Source organism: Trachypithecus francoisi, unplaced genomic scaffold, assembly GCF_009764315.1.
Source record: "Trachypithecus francoisi isolate TF-2019V2 unplaced genomic scaffold, Tfra_2.0 Lachesis_group5, whole genome shotgun sequence".
Taxonomy (NCBI): Eukaryota; Metazoa; Chordata; class Mammalia; order Primates; family Cercopithecidae; genus Trachypithecus; species Trachypithecus francoisi.
The window spans coordinates 16,077,766-16,099,778 of NW_022681470.1; the positions used below are offsets into that span (position 1 = coordinate 16,077,766).

The window sequence follows — 22,013 nt, forward strand, 5'->3', positions numbered from 1 at the left end:
TCAAACAAATAGTACCATCAGGTTTGGCCAGGCTGCATTTGTTTCTGGTTTGCCATCCCTTTTCCCAGTTTACAGACTCTGATTGTATAGAATTTCATTGACCAGTTAGAAAAAAGCATAAACTACTAAAGAAAACATTTGCCTTTAAGAAGTTTAAGAAATTACTTATTTCATGTTTGACAAAGTCCTAAAATAGAAAAATGAATAATATTTCTGTTAATTTTCCAGATTATTTCTTAATCTCTGAAACAAATTCAAGCATCCTACTAATGGATAGTGTTCATTTTTCTTATTTTATTCTCCTTCAAAGAGCTTTGATTTTACCCTTCCTAATGAATCTTCTTGTTTCCACCCCCAGTGGTTTATTTTCTTCCTACAAAGTGCATTATGTGGCCACGGCTAAATTAACTAGACTTTTGAAAACATTTTTTGGCCCATTTTACAAAGCAAAAGAATGTGTCTAGAAAGGGACAACAGTGCTTTGGCATGTTGTCAAGGTAACCAGACTTTAGCTTATGCTTTAACTTGTGCTTTAAATAGTCCTGTGGTGAAGTATAGAATCAGACCCAACATTTTCCTTCAGGAGGAAAAGAAATTGGAATAACTGTCCAATTTGCTGTTGCATTCTTAACAGCCATGAAGCACTGACTAACAAGGCCCTCCCTGCACCCTGTGTTTAATTGAGAGGGCTGGCCAACATGAAGCCACACTGGCAATCACTCAGGAGGTAGGAGGTGCTGAACTCACTGCCTGGCCTTGGCCAAAGTGAGCTCCATCTTTTGACAGTCTGAGAATTCCTGTGTTTCAAGGGCATTGAATAAAGTAGCGTGTGAACTGCTGTGTTTTGTAGTCTACAAATACATTGAACACAGTGATGGGCATATTTTTAAAAACTATTCCTGATTTTTCCTTGTCTTATTACAATACATATGAATCATGTATTTCAATTTTGGGAGAAAGGAGCAAAGAATGTCCTTGCCAAATACAGTTTTCACTGATTATTTACATGCATTTGAAATGGCACATTTTAAATATCTAGCAAACTTTTTTAAAACCACATTTTTAAATGAGGTGGCTCATTGGGTCGGTATTATGATGTGTTAATATATGTTTCCAAACCTCATTCAGACAGTAAGATGATTTTTGTGTGTTTATAACTTTGACCATGGGGATTTAAGTAGGAATTTTTCAGCATATGAATCAGCAATTTAACTGGCCTGTAGAAAACTCTGAAAGAATGAACATTTCATTCCCACTTTTCCAGGCCTTTTATCATGCTAAATCACAAGTCAGGGACCTGACAATGAAATCCTTTTTGTATCTGGGTTTAAAAGGCTTTAAAAGTTGAACTTAATGGTCTTTACGTGCAATATGCACTGTAGGTGCCAAATAAATTTAAGCGTAAGGTCGTGGTCTTTCATATTGCTAGTAAAAAGAGATTTACTGTCTGAGATTGTCACATTCCAGCAATGACATCACCAAGTTGTATAAGGATTGTTTTATGTATTAAAACTGAAGATCACAAACTTTGAGAGCTCAGATCTATGCCTTCACTTGCATAAGCTTACAGAGTGCCTTTATGTGGATTTATGGGCATGTGTTCATAGGAAAGAAGTGGTCACAATTTTAATGCATGATGTGATGTGTCAGTAAATGTATATTTGGATTATTTGTTTATTTCTTAAACAAATGTGTATTGGGTACCTCCTTTGCCTGGCACACCATTAGGAAACTGAAAGTCAGTATGACACTTCTGTGCCCTCTTGAAGGTTATGACCTGATGCAGGAGAAGTAAACCAACCATTAGAAGACCGTGCAACAACCAGTGTAATAGAAATAGGCCTGGGAAATAGGAAGTTTCTTTTGGATGAGGTGGGATCTACAGAGACAACTGCATTGTCTGGGAGAAACCTGGAGTGAAGGGGGCATTCTTGGCAGAAGGAACATCAAAAGTAAAGGCATTGTTCAAGTGTTACTGCTCTGAGCGTCATTCCCCCTGCCAGATTTGTAATTTATAAAATTACGAACGATTGGGCTTCTGGTTATTAATCCAGTGGAATTCTGTGTTTCTGAATTACATTTTAAACGGCCAGGGTTCAGTTCATTGGTTTGTATTATTGCCCACCAAAATGATGGTATTCTGTATTTTTGTTGCAAAAATGCATGTTACTGTGGGAGCACAGGCTAGAAGCTGAGGCCTGCTGGTATGATAGTGTAGGACCTTTCAGCAAACCTGTACTCTCTCTTGGACTTCATCTTCCAGAGCTTAACCTGCAACCTTTTTTAAAGCATTGTGAGCTCCGATGTGCTATTATTTTAGGGGTTTAAAAAGAGGAACTGGATAAAGACAAACAGGAGAGAGAGTACAAATTGAATTTTAAAATAAAAGAGGTAAATATTTAGGCCTTTCTTCCCGTGGGTCTTTTGGATGAAGCCCATTTTGCTTTTTCTATGCCAAATTTAGGAGCACTAACTTCCAAAAAATGACTGTGCTTTTTTGAAATCACTCCTTCAAGTTGAAAGATGACGGAATTGCATATATTTATATACTTTGTTTTAAAGAAAACCTTATTTGTAACTCTTCACTTTCTTGACCACAGCTACTGAGGAAAAGGCACATAGGAAATGACATCGTGACCATCGTCTTCCAGGAGCCTGGAGCACTTCCTTTTACTCCGAAAAGCATCCGGTCTCACTTTCAGCATGTCTTTGTCATAGTCAAAGTGCATAATCCATGTACCGAAAATGTGTGTTATAGGTGAGTCAGTAATCCCTGATCTATCCTTCTCCCAGGTTTATTTCAACAGGGCATCTTTTCCCAAAAATATCTTTGTTTGCCAATTATTATTTCCAACTTCGTGATTTTCTAATTACTGAGACACTGTCTGTAAGAAATCATTGCCTTCTTCCCTTTTTGCCCCCTTGAAAAAGGGAAATGCCTAGCACTTTAAAATGGTGGATTACACGTTTCCTCTGTTTTCTCCTAAAAACTTCAGCCAGAACCAATAGTTTAATTGGTGTCCTTCTCTGAGTTGGATGAAGTGGCTGATTAAGTGCTTACCTAGGAGAAGTAAGTATTGTGGCAGTAAAACATTTCTTTTCATCAGAGATCTTGGATCTTTGCAGGACTGCTGAAACAAGGTGTTGACACTTGGGTGACTTCAAAAGGCCACATGCACGCCTTGGAATCCCAAACTGGCTCTGACAAGGCCTGCTTTTATGCTTAACTGCTACTCCCAGACTCTGTGTTAGGAAGTAACTGCAGCCAAGTGATCATATCATGTGGGGTATTGGTAAAACAATGGGTCTTTGGCCGGGCGCGGTGGCTCAAGCCTGTCATCCCAGCACTTTGGGAGGCCGAGACGGGCGGATCACGAGGTCCGGAGATCAAGACCATCCTGGCTAACACGGTGAAACCCCGTCTCTACTAAAAAATACAAAAAAAAAAAAAACTAGCCGGCCGTGGTGGCGGGCGCCTATAGTCCCAGCTACTCGGGAGGCTGAGGCAGGAGAATGGCGTGAACCCGGGAGGCGGAGCTTGCAGTGAGCTGAGATCCGGCCACTGCACTCCAGCCTGGGCGACTGCGAGACTCCGTCTCAAAAAAAAAAAAAAAAAAAAAACAATGGGTCTTTGACCAGAGTTTGAAACCAGCTTAACCACTTATCATAGGGCTTTGTGTGACTTATTTTATTTTCCTTAGCATTTGATTCCTCATCTTAAAATTGAAGATAATGGTAATGATAGTACCTACTTCAATATGTGGTTATGATGAATAAATAGCTTAAATTATGTAAAACACCTGTTAGAGTTCCTGGAATTCATCCAAGGTTATTTTCATTTATCATCTTAAAATGGTAGTTGCCAGTTCAGCTGCCCACTGGGCCTAGTTCAGAGACATGACTATTCCTTGTAAGAAAGTGAAGACTACAGAGCTTACTGCCTAAAGGCAAAAGAGAAATTAGTCTGTATGTAAGAAGTTGCCAATTTACATCCCACCCTACAGATGCCCAAGCCATCTTAGAACAAAGTCTGAAAACCAGCAGTTCTTACCCTGAATTTTACCTCCCAGTCACCGTGTTAAATAAACATAGCCCTAGTCTATGGCTCTACTGTGCTGTGTTCTAATGCAGTACACCTGGCATCTCTATATTTTCCTCCAGAGTCATTCTTCACACATCTGGGTTTAAGACCACTGGCCTGAATGCTCAGAACTACTTTTTAAAAGTGATATTTGAAAGAATATAGTATCTACTCTATACAAATGATAGGCTTAAAGTAGATAATATTGGGACAAACCTGGTGAGTTAGCCTTTTTTCCTAGGAGCTCATCCAGCGAATGGTAATTCTGAAGAGTAAAATGAACCTTCCTAATGGGTTGGGAAAACTGAAATATAAGGCTTTATTGTATTGTATTTGGTGTTATTTTGTGGGTAGCTATCTTTAGGTCAAATCAAGTATTTTAAATTACTTGCTATCTTTATGCTTATATCATGAAAACACCACGGAGATATCTTACATGTAAACAAAGTACATCACATTATTTTTTCTGTGATAAAGGTAGCATATGCCAATCATTCAGAGATGGAGTCATTGGTTTTTAAGAAACCACATTGCTATTACTAAATTAACCTTTGCTGATGAGATTCAAATGTAACATCAGTTCAGGTGCCTAACATTTTTGGAAGTGCTTCATCAGCTTCGTTGATCTTGCTTAAAAACATCGCTAGTATTTCTTAAACAGTCAATAATAATCTTGAGTAATCCTGTAGTCACATGAATTCCATAACATTTTATGAAACTGTCCTTACTCCGTCTCATGGAATAAGGTTGGCATGCCCACATTTTCTAAAAACACCTTATTGGTCTGTTTCATGTGATACTCCTCTAAATATTCCAATGGAGAAATAAATGTATTAAAATTATTTCCAAGGAAATGATATAGTCCAGCTCGACAGCTTTCTTAAATTTTGCTGTATCCTAATCCAGGGTGGCAAGCTCCTGTGAAAGCTGTTTTTGTCCTGAGCTTTGTGCGGGTGTTGAGTGGCAGTGTATTCTTGCTGACGTGGACCCCCAGTACCAGCGCCAATTCACAGGCCTTACAGCCGTCAGAAGGGGCTGCGCGGTTGAGATCACCTCCTCTAATGAAAAGTGTGCAGCCTGTCGGGTGTACCTGCCTGAGCAGAAGACCACACTCCCACCCTACAGAGGGAGTCAGGCCTCCCCCATGAGCTCAGCAGAATGCTCAAGCAGTTATGCTGGGTCCACTGGAACTAGGAGAAATGAGGCAACACACCCAAAGCCTCACGAAACATCTCGCTTTTAAGCCTGAAAATATTTAAAAAGCAGACATGACAAATTGCCTATTTCTTTATAAAAGACTCTTTAATTTGTAGCCAATGTTAAGCTGACTTTGAGAGATTTATGTTTTTATGTGCTTTCCAAGATAAACTCTTTACAAAATGCTCAGTAACGGAATGAGAATAGGCTTGTTAGCTAACAGTGAATTAAAAGTGCAGAGGTATCTACAGAAAATGATGACTGCCATTTTTAAGAAAATTTAATATGTAACATCTTCTGACAAAAATTAGGTGACAGGGTTAAATCATTTATTAAAACAACTATGATAGTAATAGTGACAGTGACAGCAACAATTCGGGTAATAAAAGCTTTACATGCATTATTTTCTATCATCGTTACAGTGGGCTTTTGGGTATGATACTACTTTACCCTCCATTTTACAGATGAGGGCAGTGAGGCACTGACGGATTATGTCGTTAGCTCAGTCACTCAGGAGGTGGTAGAGCTGGATTCCCGTCACCTGACTCCAGTTTGCTACTCACACCTTTCTTTATTGTCCTTTGGCCAGCAGGCTTTATTGAAACGTTTTCATGTGCATATTAAGGAATGCTTATCTTTCTATGTTTGCTTTTGCTGGAGGAGCCTTAAATATCTAAGGCCCCTAAATCATTAATAAATGCTATTGAATCATTTGGGTGAAATAAGGAGCTCTGATATAAGTTCTCATTTCCACACATTGGGAATTATCTGAATCTGGCAAAATAATATTTCTTCTGAACTTGACTCTATTTGGAAAGTTAAGGATCATATGAGCTTTTGTAATCAAGGATTTCTAATTGATTCCCATACCCAGAATATCATAATCGTGGAATAGCCATGCTTACATTCTGCTGCTTTTCTTGTACAACTTTGAGATGTGCAAGAATACAGTTTATTGAACAAGAATATGGCATACATTGTAGAAAGAATCTCCAAGTAGATATTAGGGTCTATAATTGGATACAAAAAGAATTTCTCTAATACATAATGGAGTCACCATGTCTCTCTTATTCACTATGTGACACCACAGTAGAGCATATTTAGATATAAGAAATTTCCCCTGACATTGTAGCTTAAGTGCATACAAGCTGCAGTCAGAGGGTAGCATGAGATCTACAGAGTTAATGCAGAGAAGTAATGCACTAGAGTGCCAGATGACATTTGTCCGCCTCAGCATTCCATGGGTAAAATACTGCTAGAAATCTGTACTCATTGTTGGAAGAGAGAACCAAATTTAGGAGCAGTGATACACTGGTTTATCGTACCCAATATTTGCAGGGCAGGTTGCAGTGCACAGAGAGGCCCTTTGAGCTCATTGACAGTGTAGAGAAGAGAAGCCACAGGGTGTGGTTAGATTAATCACAAGTTCAAACAGGAGCTTTAGGACCACTCTCTCAGAGTTAACATGGGGGATTTAAGGGATAAATTAATTCCCAATCTAGAATGGCCATCCTGAGGATGGTGGTGAGGGGAAAATGGGCCACACGTGATGTAGATCCCTGGCAGCGTCAACCTCTGTGATGTTTTTAAGGACCTTCCCTTCATTTAAGGACATAAGTCAAGTTCCCACACACACATACCCTCTGGTGTATTATATATACTACCGTAAAGCACCACCAGGTGCTATTCATGAGTTTGATGTATCTGTCCCAAAGCAAAGCAGTCATTCCTTCCCTTTCATATTGGTGAAGGCCCCATCGAGCCAGCTGTCTGTCTTGCCGCTACAGGTAATTAATGCTGCTGAAGAGATTGCAGATTAAAGCACAAGTGAGAGAGCCTGCAATTTTTCTAAAGTCTAGCAAACCACATTTTGGAAGAGGAGTTTGCATCTGACAGAACAAATTTGGATGGAATGTTTTTATTCCTTAATTTGCTTTTTTTAGAATTTTCCACAATGATGAAAACAAAACGAAGATTGCTTCCTTTCTTTACTCCAATGTCAGCCTGGGCAGATGTGGGATTAGTACAGATTCTTGGTCTGTGGTAGCTACTCAGTAATTGGGATGCTCTCAATGCTGCCAGTGATACCAGATCCATTCATTCACTCACTCGTCTTAATCCTTCCTTTGATAATTCATTAGTCCACTCTATAATTTGTCTTACTCAGAAAAGGATATGAGATAACTAAAGCAACTCTGTGATGTAGGGGAGCATTACTGGTTTTAATAGATTAAGATGCTCATTATTAACACTATGCATTTGATCTCTTCAGTCTCTGAGTTCTCTTAAAACTTTGCTCCCATAAAACCTTCATTTAGATTTTCAAAATGTGACCAAGTGAGCATTTCCTTTAAAAAAGTGACACTTAAAATTTTTGGCCTTTGTAAGTGTGATCACTCTGTCCCATGTCACTGAATCCCTTGCAGCTAACTTGGGCTAAACCCACTTTGGTCGGAAGCGTTACTGTTTTTCCCTGTGATAACCAGCCCTGCAGAGTTATAGAGTGCCAACCTGCTTATTCCACATGCTATGGATGTGTTACTCCCATGTTAGTTTGGTAGCACTGCTGTACTAATACCACAGGCTAGGTGGCTTAAGCAGCAGACTTTTGTTTTCTCAGAGTTCTAGAGGCTGGAAGTCTAAGATCGAGGTGTCAGCAAGGGTTGGTTTCTCCTGAGGCCTCTCCCTTTGGCTTATGGATGGCTGTCTTTTCCTTGTGTCTTCACATGGTCTTCTTTCTATGTGCATACATCCCTGATATCTCTTTATAAGCCCAAATTCTCTCATCTTATAAGGACACCAGTCTGTTGGATTAGGGCCCACCCTAATGGCTTCGCTGTAACTCAGTCACCTCCTTAAGGGTCCTTTCTCCAGATAGCGTCACATTCCCAGAAACTATGGGTTATCTTGTCAACATGTGGATTTTGAGAGGGACAGAATTCAGCCCATTACACCTCCCGTCTACTAAGTTTAAAACATTTTGCTTAAACAACAACAACAAACCCTGGGTATCTAGAAATTAGGAGAACAAGCCTGCAGAATAGACCAGTTAAGTTGAAAGTGTGTATATATGCCACATTTAGGAAGATATACATGATGGTATCACAGCTTATCTCATTTTGTTTCCATTTTTACTTCCTCAGTGTTGGAGTTTCCAGATCAAAAGATGTGCCACCATTTGGCCCACCGATTCCCAAAGGTGTAACTTTTCCAAAGTCAGCCGTGTTCCGGGACTTCCTTTTAGCCAAAGTAATCAACGCAGAAAATGCAGCCCATAAATCCGAAAAGTTTCGAGCAATGGCCACTCGAACAAGGCAAGAGTACTTGAAAGATCTGGCGGAGAACTTTGTCACAACCGCCACTGTGGATACCTCTGTGAAGTTCAGCTTCATTACACTGGGTGCAAAGAAAAAGGAGAAAGTAAAGCCAAGGAAGGACGCCCACTTGTTCAGCATAGGAGCCATCATGTGGCATGTGATAGCACGGGACTTCGGCCAGTCTGCTGACATTGAATGTCTTCTCGGGATTTCCAATGAGTTCATCATGTTGATTGAAAAGGATTCCAAGAATGTTGTATTTAACTGTTCCTGCAGGGATGTTATTGGGTGGACATCTGGATTAATGAGTATCAAAGTGTTTTATGAAAGAGGAGAATGTGTCCTCCTGTCCTCGGTAGACAACTGTGCTGAAGATATCAGGGAAATTGTTCAGCGATTAGTAGTAAGTACATGTTTTCTATTTTCCCTTATGTTTTCAATTCCAGATTCAAAATAACATTCACTGGGGAAATCCTACCATGATTATAGCAATTAGGGAATGCATTACTATTTCTTACAGATACAGAGCTTAATTTTAAATGCTGGGTCCTTTTGATGAGTTGTTGGAATATATGAACAGTGGAGAAGCAACCATCATAAATTGATTGGAAAAGTTAAGCCAACCTGCAAAAGAGAACCTTGAGATGTATTTTAGTAGCATTTGAAGGAAAAACAGAATTATCTGGGTAGAATGTCTGTTTATGGAGGCTGACATAACATACCTTCCCAGTGGGTAATTAACAGCAGAATTGCTGTTGAGTGTATGAATGATGAGTCCTATTTGCAGTTTCAACCCTGCATGTTTATACAGCAGGTATTTTTGTGTAATGTGCCAGATTAAATATATTATTAATCTTAGAGCCACCGTTTCTTAAGGAAGTTTTTCAGAATTACACATTAATTTAGAAAGGCTTTTAAAAAGTCAGACTTAAAAAAGATTTTTGTGTATGTGATTTTTAGTGCAAAACCCTTATATTTTATCCATGGTGTTCAGTAGTCATATTTCTGCTCCCAATTTTAACAAAGTAAGAATTAGATTTTAGTTTGAGCATATAAAATAAAGTAGTAAGAATACATCAAACTATTTCCAGTTTTTATTTTTGGTAATATAAGAAAAAAACATGCTTTGACGGTAGAATTTCTTGTGTGTATATCTTCCCCCAAAAGGGATGTTATTTTTTTTTTTAATTAGAAAAGGTTTAGTTCACTATGGATCATGAAAAAAGGAGAAATTATATCCATTCCTTGTCCCCTTTCCTCCCACCAAATATAAATTACCCTTTTGTTGTTACAGACCATGTATAAGAGAAGGTAAAATCAGGGCAGTGTCTGCTGGCCTCAGAAAAGTAATTTCATTATTTGTGAAGACTGTTTACAGTAAAGGGCCTCAGTATGTTCAACAGTATTATCAGGTATATGTGTGCAAGCCTAGATAAGGGATTTGGGGTGATTAAGTAAATGATTAAATGCCTAGATAATTGACTTGAGTTATACTGACGAGTCTCTGGATGCATTGTGCTTTTGCTAATTGCAAATACTTCTTTTCAGCATATCCACCAAATCATTATAATCTGTGCTTCTGAAAATACAACACAAATACCACTTCACCAACCACGAAAATGTGCTTTCCCTGGATGTTTACACAGGGGCTCTTATACATTTGCTATTCCATGGACCCCATCCTATTTTGCTAGAAAAGTGTATTGTCAGTGTGACCAAGATGCACAATATTACAAATCTGTTTTAGGAATTATATTCTGTGTCTAGGATGATGTGCAACATGAGCTGTTGGAAACAAGCCATACCAAAGACTGTTGAAGGGATTAGATCGTAAGGGTAGGTACAGGGTGGTAGTAACAGAAATGGGAAGAAAGAGAAGAATGCAGTCATCGTGGAGATGTTGGGAATGCCTGCCCGTTTGGCAGGTGGTTAGCTCAGTGTCCATTCTCAGGTGGTGGAAAGTGGAACTAAAGGTGTCTGTCTTGCAGGTAACAGTACAGGAGAGGAATGAGAGTTTGTTCCTAGAGGGCCAGGCAGAGTTCGCTTCCCAGATGTGCACCCCGTGCAGTTGCTCAGGGACCCACTCTCAAAAGAGTTCGTGCTTGACTGAATGCTCTGCCATTGCCAATCTTGAAATTCTTCATAATTTTTTCATAAGGAGCCTTGCATTTTGTTTTTTCATGGGGCCCCACAAATTACATAGCCAGTCCTGGCTAGGAGACTACAGTTTTCATGTGATAATTGGGTCCACGGAGGAAGTCCAAATACATGGAGAACACCTTCCTTCAGATTTTGGGGATGTGAGGAAGCAATAAACAGAGGGGATAAAGAAATAGCAAAAAGACAAAGTAGGGGAGATGGCAGGTGACTGGAGGAAATGAGCAGAAGAGCCAGAGCTGGAGGACTCTGGAAAGGCTCAGCCAATAACTCTTCATTCTGATACATGGATGATAAATTTCACCGATAATTGCATTGACATTTGAAAGAAGGCTGGGTACATGTTATGTGTTGTCTTTTGATAGGATTGTTTAGAACAAAGTTGAAAAAGAAGAGAACAAAATGTGTTTGTGTTGTGCGTATTACAGAACTACTTCTTCAAGTTTTAAGTTACTTCAGTTCATGACTTTAGAAACGTCAGTATTCTAAAACGTCACCGCTAACTAAAACCAGCAATCCCCTTTCCGCATTTTGCTGAGTCGTGAACTGTCATGGCTGCCTGGGAAAAGCTGATTGGCGTTGTGTGCACTTGTGGTAACCATGGAAACATCAGACACAGTGATGATACATGAACCAGCCCCAGTCCCACAGCTGTACTTACTGTCATAGGTCTTATTAAATAGCTATCTGTGTATTCAGAGCATGTTTCATAGAAATAGAGCGTTCATTAAACTGAAACTTCATACATTTTGCCTCTGGGCTTTTGGGGATAGGAGTATGATACCTCCCAACTTGAAATTCCCACAGATAAGTGATGTCATAGTCATCAGATGATATTTAATGAGCCCATGTTTTTCTTTCATTGCATGTAAGCTATGCTCAGTGAGTGCTTTTGAAGACTGCATTAGTGGTGCTTTAATGTACCAAGTGGGATGCAAACCACCATTCTTCTTTCATGGTCCTTTTTGTGGGACCGCTGTTGACTCTCTCTCACTCTTGAATAAGGTACATACACTGGGGCTTCCAGTGCTTGGGGCTGCCCTCAGCCCCAGGAGAGACAGGCCCAGTGGAAGAGAGGCAGCCCATAGGCACAGAGGGTCTCTCTGCTGCCTGCCTGAGCACCATCCTGCACACTTGTCTTGTGAACAGATGGCCAAGGAGTCTGGCTGGCCTCCCCCCACCGAGGATCTGAATGGTCCTCACCACTCGGGCAAGCACAAGACAAGGACCCTCGGGGACAGAACACTCCACAGTATGTCCCCAGGGCTGGTGCGTAGAGAACATTTAGAGTTTTCTTAAAGCTCTAACTTTCTGCATTTGCCCTTCCTGAACCTCAGAGTGGGCTGTTAAGCGTTAGCTTTCAAGTGTTTTGGGGTGTTTTTCTTTAAATTGTCTAATGATTTTTAGGGCTTGCTGACTGAAACTTGTAATGGTCTCCAAAATCTTTACGTTTTACATCACAAAAATCCATCTAGAACAATGGAATTTATATGCTTAAAAGCCAAGTCACTTGACACAATAAAAGAAAAAGGGGAATTCTCTCAGTCCATCTGAAGCTCCCAAGCTCTGGGTCAGTGACATCTAAGAAAGCAGGACACCTGTATCAAGAATATATATGACTTAGAATGAAGAATGAAACCATTGTTATGCTTCTATTATTTTCTTTGCACTTGATGCTAATGTTAATTGTGATCAGCTCTGAACTTAAATATGTCCTCGTCTTGTCACTTGGACGGTTTAAGGAAAAGGCAGAGAGAGACAGGCTGGGCTGTGAGGGCCCAAGGGAGAGGGCTGGCATAGAGGCCCATACGTGCACCTTTGGTAGAGCCCCATGACAGCTTGGGCAGGAAGGGCATCTCTAACAGTCTCCTTCCCCCTTAGATAGTGACGAGAGGCTGCGAGACTGTGGAAATGACCCTGAGGAGGAATGGGCTGGGCCAGCTTGGCTTCCATGTGAATTTTGAAGGAATTGTCGCAGATGTGGAACCTTTTGGCTTTGCCTGGAAGGCTGGCCTTCGCCAAGGGAGCCGCCTCGTGGAGATCTGCAAAGTCGCCGTGGCCACCCTGACGCACGAGCAGATGATCGACCTGCTCCGCACTTCTGTGACTGTGAAGGTGGTCATCATCCAGCCCCACGACGACGGCTCCCCCCGAAGGTAAGGCGTGCCAGGCCCAAGTAATGCTCACTCCTCCTTCGCCTCTGTAGCAGGTGGCTGTCCTCACTGCCCCTGCAAGGTCCTCAGAAAATGCAGTCAGGTGCATCTTGGTACAATGTTGTTGCGATGTCTCTCATTCAAGGAATTGAAAAGGAGCTTTAAAATATGTAATAAATGATAAAAAGCAATTTTCTTAGCATTTTATTGGGGGCATTGACTACATAAAAGCTGAGCTATTCTGAACTAACAGGAAGAGCACCTGCCTGGTTCCCCTGGACCAGTCAGACTTATATCTAAGAGGAAATAGTTCTGCATCACAGCTCAGCCTTGAACACATTAAATAACCATTCAGTTAGAATTTCCTCCCATAACATGAAGCCATTGATTATTTTTAAAATATTTAATAAACCAACACTTGCAGGTATGAAAGAATGTTGGAACAGCGCATGTACTCTGTGTGGTGAATACTCCATTCTCAAGTGGAGCTTGAGAGATGTTGAACTGGTTCAGAGTGTTGTCATAAACTGTCAGGAGAAATAGATGAAAAGGAATGGCTAGACTTGGAAGGTTCAGAGGCAGATAGCTGGAGGGCTGGGATAAGAATGGGGTTAGAAAGCAATACTGTTCCATTACTAATAGAAAATAATCATGCCCAACATAAAATATTAGGCCAAAAGGAAAAAGAATGCTAATTAAGAAGGAGCCATTCGTTCAGGCTGTGGCCCACTACTTGTGGTAATGCATGACTGGTGGTAGTATCTAGAGCACCTTCCCTCTGTCTTCATTCCCAAATGGAGTTCCTACAGGCAGCCTTAAGAGCTCTGGCTTGTGAGAGACTAAGTATGCTTGGAATCCAGGAATTTGCTTTGTGGCCTGGGGCAACTCACACACTCTCTCTAAGTCTCACTTACTCTCTATAAGATGGGATGATTATATTGCCTACCTCCTACGATTTCAATGAAGATGAAATAAAATAATGTATGTAAAGCACTTAGAACCTTTTAGCGTAATTACCCCACACATTTAATTTAAAAAAATAAAACTTCAGGCTGGACCCTATGGCTCACACCTGTAATCCCAGCACTTTGGGAGGTCGAGGTGGGCAGATCGCTTGAGCCCAGGAGTTTCAGACCAGCCTGGGCAACATGGCAAAACCCCATCTCTTCAAAAAATACAAAAATTAGCCAGGTGCAGTGGTGTGCACCTGTAGTCCCAGCTACTCAGAAGGGGATCCCTTGAGCCTGGGAGGTCAAGGCTGCAGTGAGCTGAGATCGTGCCACTGTACTCCAGCATGGGTGACAGAGTGAGACTGCATCTCAAATAATAATAATAAATAAAACTTTAGCATATTCATTTTAATTTCTTTCATATTAAAAAAGAAATTCTTATTATCCAAAGATAGTAGGCTTGTTGGGTCTACTTTCTGGACTTACTAACCTAGGTCATGCTCTCTCCTTTCTCTATCTCCTTTCTTCATCCTTTAAGCCAGCACTCTCCATTTGCACTTCTACAATGATCTGTGTCTGTACTGTTCAGAGCAGTAGCCACAAACCACAAGTGGCTATTATGTACATGAACTATAGTGCAACTTAGGAAACGAATTTTTCCTTTTAATTAATTTATATTTCACTGGCCACATGTTGCTAGTGGCTGCCGTATTGGATAGATCAGCTAAACCATGATCTCCTTTTAGGAAAAAAAGCTGCTTACACTGTCTTCCTCTATGGTTAATGTGCAAAATCTTGCCAAAATCTTTCTCTATTAGTTATCTTACCATTTGCCTCCAGCCTCACTTTCTGTGACCTTGTTTCCTGTGTTTGCCCAGTATGTTTATAAAATAAGGATTTAAGAAACTAAGATTTCTCTGTAGAGTATCAGTCTCATGTGAAGATGTTTCTTATTGCCTTGCTTGATTCTGCCTGGTTGAATCTGTTTTTTGAGAGTCCCATGAGTCACTTGTACTACTATAAGTCCAAAGAAAATAAAAAATTAATTCATTAAAAATGGATCTTGGAAATAGCAAAAGGCAAATCCTTTAGACCTTAAAAGCTAAATTACTGTATATGTAAAAATCTTCTGAATTTTCCAGCATTTGTTAGAAATTTTTTCATACAGTAAGATTTCTGTCTTCCTTAGTAGAAATATAGATTTTTAATGCTTATGATAAGAATCAGTCTTTTATCTGCCTTTGTATCCTTTATCTGTCCTAGCAGCCGATTACTGTAGAATTGGACAAAAATGTTACCATGAGCTTCCTTTGGGTTAAAAAATAACATTTCTTGCCTATTTTTAGTTTTAGTCTACTGTTAGTAAGAAATTTTTAAAGCTTTCAAGAGATCTGTTTAATAAAAATGGTAAAGTTGTCGTTATATTTGGTATTTAGAAATATAATTTAGGAGAATATAATTTTCTACGAAATATTGAATTGTTTTTCAGCTAAAACAAACAAAAACTACAATTTAAAAGTTCCAGCAGCTGTTAGCTTTTTATCCAAGGACATGTTTTTCCTCTAAGGAGTCAGTTATCTGCCTTGGTCTATACATAATTAATTCTTTGTTTTAAATGCAAATTCTCTTATTGGAACTAGGCAAGATATTTATTTAAAGATTTTGCCCTTGCTTCCTAGGAGTCTCATTAATGTCATTCCCTAAACATACAGGGTTTTTTTTTTTCCCAATTAATCTGTAATAACTGTCTTTTAACCTTAGCCAGAAGGATTAGAATTAGCTGTTTGCCTAGTAGCAACGTTCCAGAATTGGCATACCCATCATCCACATTACTGCAAGTCGTGAAGGCTTTAAGCCTAGCCTGTATCATTTAAAACTCTTTAAATTCAGTTTTCCAATTTTCTGTGAATCTGAATTTGTAAATTTTTAAATCCATATTTTTGTTAGTTTTGATTTGTTTTCTGCCTGCAACTGTCTGGGTGCCCTGATAAAAGTACTTGCTGTTGTCAGACAACCTCTCATAACCAGACACCACCCTTGCAATACCAGCCCTTTGCTTTAGACCGGAAGTGTAAATATGAAATGTCATTTTCAGTTTCACCCTTGCACTCAGCATGTTTAGCCTTCTGTATTATTAGATTTGTTAAGAAACTATAGAGGAGGGACTGAGGGGAAATGGGTAGCACTTCACTCATTTTAAAATTTAAAATACAAACCCTTTAAACCAAACCAAAAGGTACCTTTAGTACCTTTAATCGTATAGTAACATATACCAGGATGTGCCTGAAACTAAAGCTATACATTTGACTTGCAGCATGGAAAATGACCTCCATCTTTCTCAAACTGGCTCTTAGTGCTTGTCAGGGAGGAGGAATATTATTTAAATGGATATGTATATGTATGTGTGTGTTTCTGTGTGTATGTGTGTATATATACATATACATTTTTTAAAGTAGTTTTTTTTTTTTTTTTTTTGAGACGGAGTCTCGCTCTGTCGCCCAGGCTGGAGTGCAGTGGCCGGATCTCAGCTCACTGCAAGCTCCGCCTCCCGGGTTTACGCCATTCTCCCGCCTCAGCCTCCCGAGTAGCTGGGACTACAGGCGCCCACCACCTCGCCCGGCTAGTTTTTTTTTTTGTAATTTTTAGTAGAGACGGGGTTTCACCGTGTTAGCCAGGATGGTCTCGATCTCCAGACCTCGTGATCCGCCCGTCTCGGCCTCCCAAAGTGCTGGGATTACAGGCTTGAGCCACCGCGCCCGGCCTAAAGTAGTTTTTAACATAAACACTATGAAGACTACAAAAATGGCCAAATTAAGGAATTATGAGATATTTTAGTCTCATAAATGTTGTGAAAAATGCTTCGGTTCATTTTTGCCATTTATCAACTCCCATTTTTTCCTACCAGGATATCACTGAGGACATCATTTGACATGGGAGCCCAGCTGCTCCTGTGGGCAACATGAGTGGCCTGTCATTTAATAGACAGTGTCTCTTGTCCTCAGGTCAAAAGGTGTTTGGTTTTGACTCAGAAGCTGCTGGATTAAATGCAGTCTTTAGTAGGAAAAGTGTTTATTAATATGTTGAATCCAAAGCCACCTGCGTTTTGAATTCCCAGAAAAGTATTTATGTTCAATCTAAAGCCACCTGTGTTTTGAAGTCCCATTTGCCAGCCTAAGGGAGGTGACAGTCTAACTTGTCCCTCAGCTTGAAAGGAAGTCAGAGCCATTTTTAGTTTTCCTTGTGGATTTGCAGGGAACGCTGAGCAGGGAGAATCCCCCTTGAGGGACACTTACTGACTGATCTCGGGATTGGATCCTGGAGTGAATTCATATACATTGGGAATGAGTGGCAAGAAGCAGTTTGGGAATAGCACTCTTCAAATGGAAATGAGGTTTGAAAGGGGAACCACGGTGTTTCTCAAGCAGACAGTCTCTGTGGCAAAGATGAAGAGTTGCTCAGGCCAGAAATGCTTAATTAAGATCTTTCTTGTTTTTGCAAGGGATAATTTACAGGCACTGGTGTGGCTCAGCCTCTGGCCTTCAAAGGTGACTGACATTCTATCAGTGTCATTTGAAGGAAAGCATATCAGCCTAAAAGGCGGATATGAAGGAAGTAACAACTCATCAGAATCATGCATGAGTTGTTATATAATGTGAGTGAATTTAGTAAATATGTCCAATAAATATGGAAATGAAATTCCTTGCTACAGTGCATCTGTTTTGTGTGAATTTTTTCATACTTTGTTGATATGCTATCCAAGGCATTTTTCTATATAATGCAAAACAGTGGAAATTTTCTCATGTTATCATGAGTCTACATTATTATTCTCTCATCTTTCTATAAAATTAAAACTTTATGTTCTCATCTCCTGTTTTGCTGTCTATTGCCTAATCATTCAACCCCCTGAAGTATGCAGAGAGGAGAATATGGAAATAGAAGGAAAACTCAATTTTGTTTAACAGTTTTTATTTTTGTATGATATCTACACACATACATATATAAAATAAATGGTAGGCTGAAATCTGGACTCAAATGAGCTTGCTTTTAAAAAATTTTTTTTCCATGCTTTATTCCATTTATTATTCATTACAAAGCAGACTTCTTTTTCTTTCCAGCTTTTAGGTTCAAGGGGTACATGTGCAGGTGTGTTACGTGGGTAAATTACGTGTCTTGGGGGTTGGGTGTACAGATAATTTTGTCACCCGGGTAATCAGCAAAGTTCCCAGCAGGTCATTTTTCCATCCCCACCCTTCTCTCACCCTTCACCCTCAAGTAGGTCCAGTGTCTATTGTTCCTTTCTTTGTGTCCATGTGTACTCAATGTTTAACTCCCGCTTGTAAGCAAGAACATGGCAGCATTTGGTTTTCTGTTCCCATGTTAATTTGCTTAGGATAATGGCCTCCAGCTCCACCCATGTTGCAGCAAAAGACATGGTTTCAATTCTTTTTTGTGGCTGTGTAGTATTTTTTCTTTATCCAGACCACTGTTGAACATCTAGGTGGATTCCATGTCTTTGTTGTTACAGTGCTGCAGAGAACATGTGCGTGCATGTGTCTCAAGTGAGCTTTTGTATTAGAGTTCCAACTTATTTGCATGGGTAATAAAAATTAGTTATGTCTGGTATTGTCTTATGGACCCTCCAGGAATGAATTTTGATGTGAAATGTGAAAACAATACAGAACAAAGGTAACCTAAAGTACAATCACTATTCTGAGTCCTCTGGCCAGTTCCTCCAATATAACTTTCAGATTGTTCTCTCACTCCCTAAAGTAAGAACACAGGATTATAGAATTGAAGGTTGATTGCCTTGCATTCACTCATTCATTCATTCATTCATTCACTCACTCACTCTTAACTAGCTTGTGCCAGGAACTGTGCTGAGCACTAGGGCTTTTAAAACGATAGGACAGATGTAATCTGACTTTCAAGGACTCCTTTTTGTCTTTCTGGCTTTCTAAAATGCCGTAAGACTTATTCATAGTTTAGCTATTTAAAAGTGATTTTTCTCAAACTATAGCAACAACTTACTACTTAATAATAAATGTCTCAAAGTAGTGTAGAAAATGCTGTCACCCTCTCCGATTAATAATCTACACTTTAGTGCCCCCATGTTTTTTTGTTTTGAATGCTGGGATATTACCATCACAGTAAGAGGAATGCATAGGGTGGCAGTAAAGCATGAGCATTGTGTTAGACCAGTAACCATCTCATGCTTGACAGGTTACACCGTGGCTACCATAGTGGACAGCCATTGGATGTTCTCCCCCATAGAAATACATTCTTCAGAAATCAGGCATCAGATAGCTAGCTCTTGAGATCTTCTCTGTATAATTTTGAAGTATTACAGTGCAGTGTTGTTCCTGCTCTCAAGCTTTCTAAGAAACAAAGCAGTTGATTTGGATAAGAACGTGCTGAGCTTCTGTCCAGTGCTCTGACAGGTACTGGGGATACAAAGACACCATCTGCCCCTGGGTCTGCTTCTCGGGAAGGAGGAAAAGGATGGAAGGAAGCTGATGAATTAGTCAGTGCCAGATAGCCTCACTTCCTTTTTCATACGACACCTTTTCGATTCCTGACCTTTATAAGAGGGCTTGGTCAAGTGTGATGATGGTCCAGATGTCTCTCTTTCTACCTATTCTGGGTATCTCTCTGTTTCTATCTGTAAATTAAGGAATTTGTTGAAAAGCAAATTACTATTTCATTTAGTGCCTATTTCATGTATGACACTGCCCTAACCTTTACAGTAAGTTATACTATGTGGTTATCTCCCTGTTGGAAGCCTTTGATTTTTTTATGTACCAGAAAGACTTTGTGATTCAAGTGAATGAGCATCAATTACCCCTATCACCTTGTTGGATAATTTGGAGTCTTTTAGCTAGTAGCAGGCTATTAGCAAAACAGGCATTAAAATGATTAAAATATCAGTGATTACTTTAATCCCTAGGGCTACAAAAGAATTCTTTTACAAAATGCATAATATTTTAAAAACATTTAATTTGTTTTAGAGGATCGGCTTTTGTTTCCAAAGAATCTTTTAGCACCTTCTGAAAAATATGACATAGCATAGGCTGCATTAACTGTTCTTTGATGGTTTTCTTAAAAAAATATATATATATGTTTTAGAAAGAGTCCTGAACTTAGAGTCAGAGGACCTGTGTTTTAGAAAGAGTCCTGAACTTAGAGTCAGAGGACCTGAGTTCTTTTTTGAACCCTATCTCTGATTAACTGTATCATCTTTCCAACCTCTCTGGCCCTTCTTCTGAAAAATGTAGATTTTCTTTGTACCTCACAAATTTTTGTGAAAGTCAAATGATGTATGTGGAATACTATAAAGTGCTACACATGCTAAGGTGGTGGATTGGAATTAAAGGATAGCATTGCAGTACTTTGTAAGGCTTTTCCTTAGATCACTGGATTCACTTAAAGGTTCTCTGTGATGCAGCCAAGTAAAGTAAAATCAATAGGGAATTTCAGAGTCCAGTAAATGCAAGTTCCAGTCATGAGATTAGATGAAGCTGTGGCTGCACAGTCTATGGTACCTGGTCCAACTAACTGTTCAACTGCCCTCTCTTTTTTTGATAAGAATATACATCCCTCCCTTTGAACTTTCTTGGTTCTCTAGGTTTTTTGGTTTTGTTTTGCTACTAACGATTCCCTTAGGACGCTTCCCCTTTCTTAGTTTCGAAGTAGTGTAATACAAAGTCATGTGTCCTACTTTTATGTAAGATGAAAAGAATAAAATAATAGGATAATGATATATTGTTTTACAGATGAATGTAGATGAAGGGAATTTTACAGCTCTAAAGATTTTTTCAATTTGAAAGTTAAACTTTAAAATTCCAGAACTCTATAAACATCTGTTATCTAGAACTTTCATAAAATTGTATGTGCCTTTTGCAGTTTAATGTTGGTTTCCCCCTTTTTGGAGAAACAGAAAGTAATAATGTCTATTTGTAATGAACTTTCTTTTGAAGCTGTCACTTGAAGTTTACATATTTTGTGTAATTTAATCTTGTTGCACCCTCTGCTGTTACTATTCTATTTTCAAGAGGAGGGTCTAAGAGGTTATCACATTTCTAAGCTACACATAGTCATGTCTGGGTTTTGAGCCTAGAGCTCAAACTCTGTCTTTAATGGAGACAGTTTGGTGTCTAGGGTTCCTGTTGGGAACAAATGGAAAAAACTGTATGGCGGCCGGGCGCGGTGGCTCAAGCCTGTAATCCCAGCACTTTGGGAGGCCGAGAAGGGCGGATCACGAGGTCAGGAGATCGAGACCATCCTGGCTAACACGGTGAAACCTCGTCTCTACTAAAAATACAAAAACTAGCCGGGCGAGGTGGCGGGCGCCTGTAGTCCCAGCTACTCGGGAGGCTGAGGCAGGAGAATGGCGTAAATCCAGGAGGCGGAGCTTGCAGTGAGCTGAGATCCGGCCACTGCACTCCAGCCCCGGCGACAGAGCGAGACTCCGCCTCAAAAAAAAAAAACTGTATGGCTTGACTGGACTCAAACAGTGATGGTCTTGACGGTCAGCCTGCAGAGTTTGAAGCCTTGATTTAGAACCAAGTCCATACCCTGGCCTGCAGGGATTCTACCTTCCCGTGTCCAAATTATTGATGGTAAATGGAAGCTTCTTCCGAGAAACTCAAAGTGTCATTGGAAAGGAATGAGCCTGGGTGGGTGGATGCCATCTTAGGGGCCTTCCTGGATGCTCTGAAGTTAGGGGGTCCATACACTACAGTACTTGGCAGTGACTGTGGTATCTGTTAACTGTGAGCAAGATTGGACACCCCCTCTTTGCTGATCATGTTCAGGAAGCCAGGAAGTGGTGGCAGCTGTAACCAAGAAGTCTTCTGGTGGAAAGTTTAGCTTTAGGCATCAGGAAGCAGGAGAGAAAGCCCATGAGTATGAATATGAATAAGTTAATGAGTGTCCCTTTTACAGGATTAAGCCATCCCAGGAAGTCCACGATTGTGAGTTCAGAAAGATAAGTAGTACTGTTTTTAGAATATACCAGTAAAATATAAGATCCTCTGAGGATGCCATCTAATGGAATTACCTGTTATTCTTAGTTTGAGAATGCCACATTTTTAACTAACTAGCACATTTTCAATGACCTTCTTGGTCTACAGAATGTTTTGCCTTCCAGCATATGTTTTTG

General features: G+C 39.9%; 1 protein-coding gene across 8 annotated transcripts in view; it reads left to right on the forward strand.

Moving 5' to 3' along the window:
- Positions 1–22,013, forward strand: part of SIPA1L2 (signal induced proliferation associated 1 like 2) — a 240,150-nt gene that overhangs the window by 163,075 nt on the left and 55,062 nt on the right. For all 8 annotated transcript variants that reach the window (XM_033200404.1, XM_033200406.1, XM_033200412.1 and 5 more), the window contains 3 exons: positions 2,601–2,758; positions 8,422–8,998; positions 12,634–12,908. In XM_033200404.1, the coding sequence (XP_033056295.1) occupies positions 2,601–2,758; positions 8,422–8,998; positions 12,634–12,908 (1,010 nt within the window). The remainder of the gene's footprint in view (positions 1–2,600; positions 2,759–8,421; positions 8,999–12,633; positions 12,909–22,013) is intronic.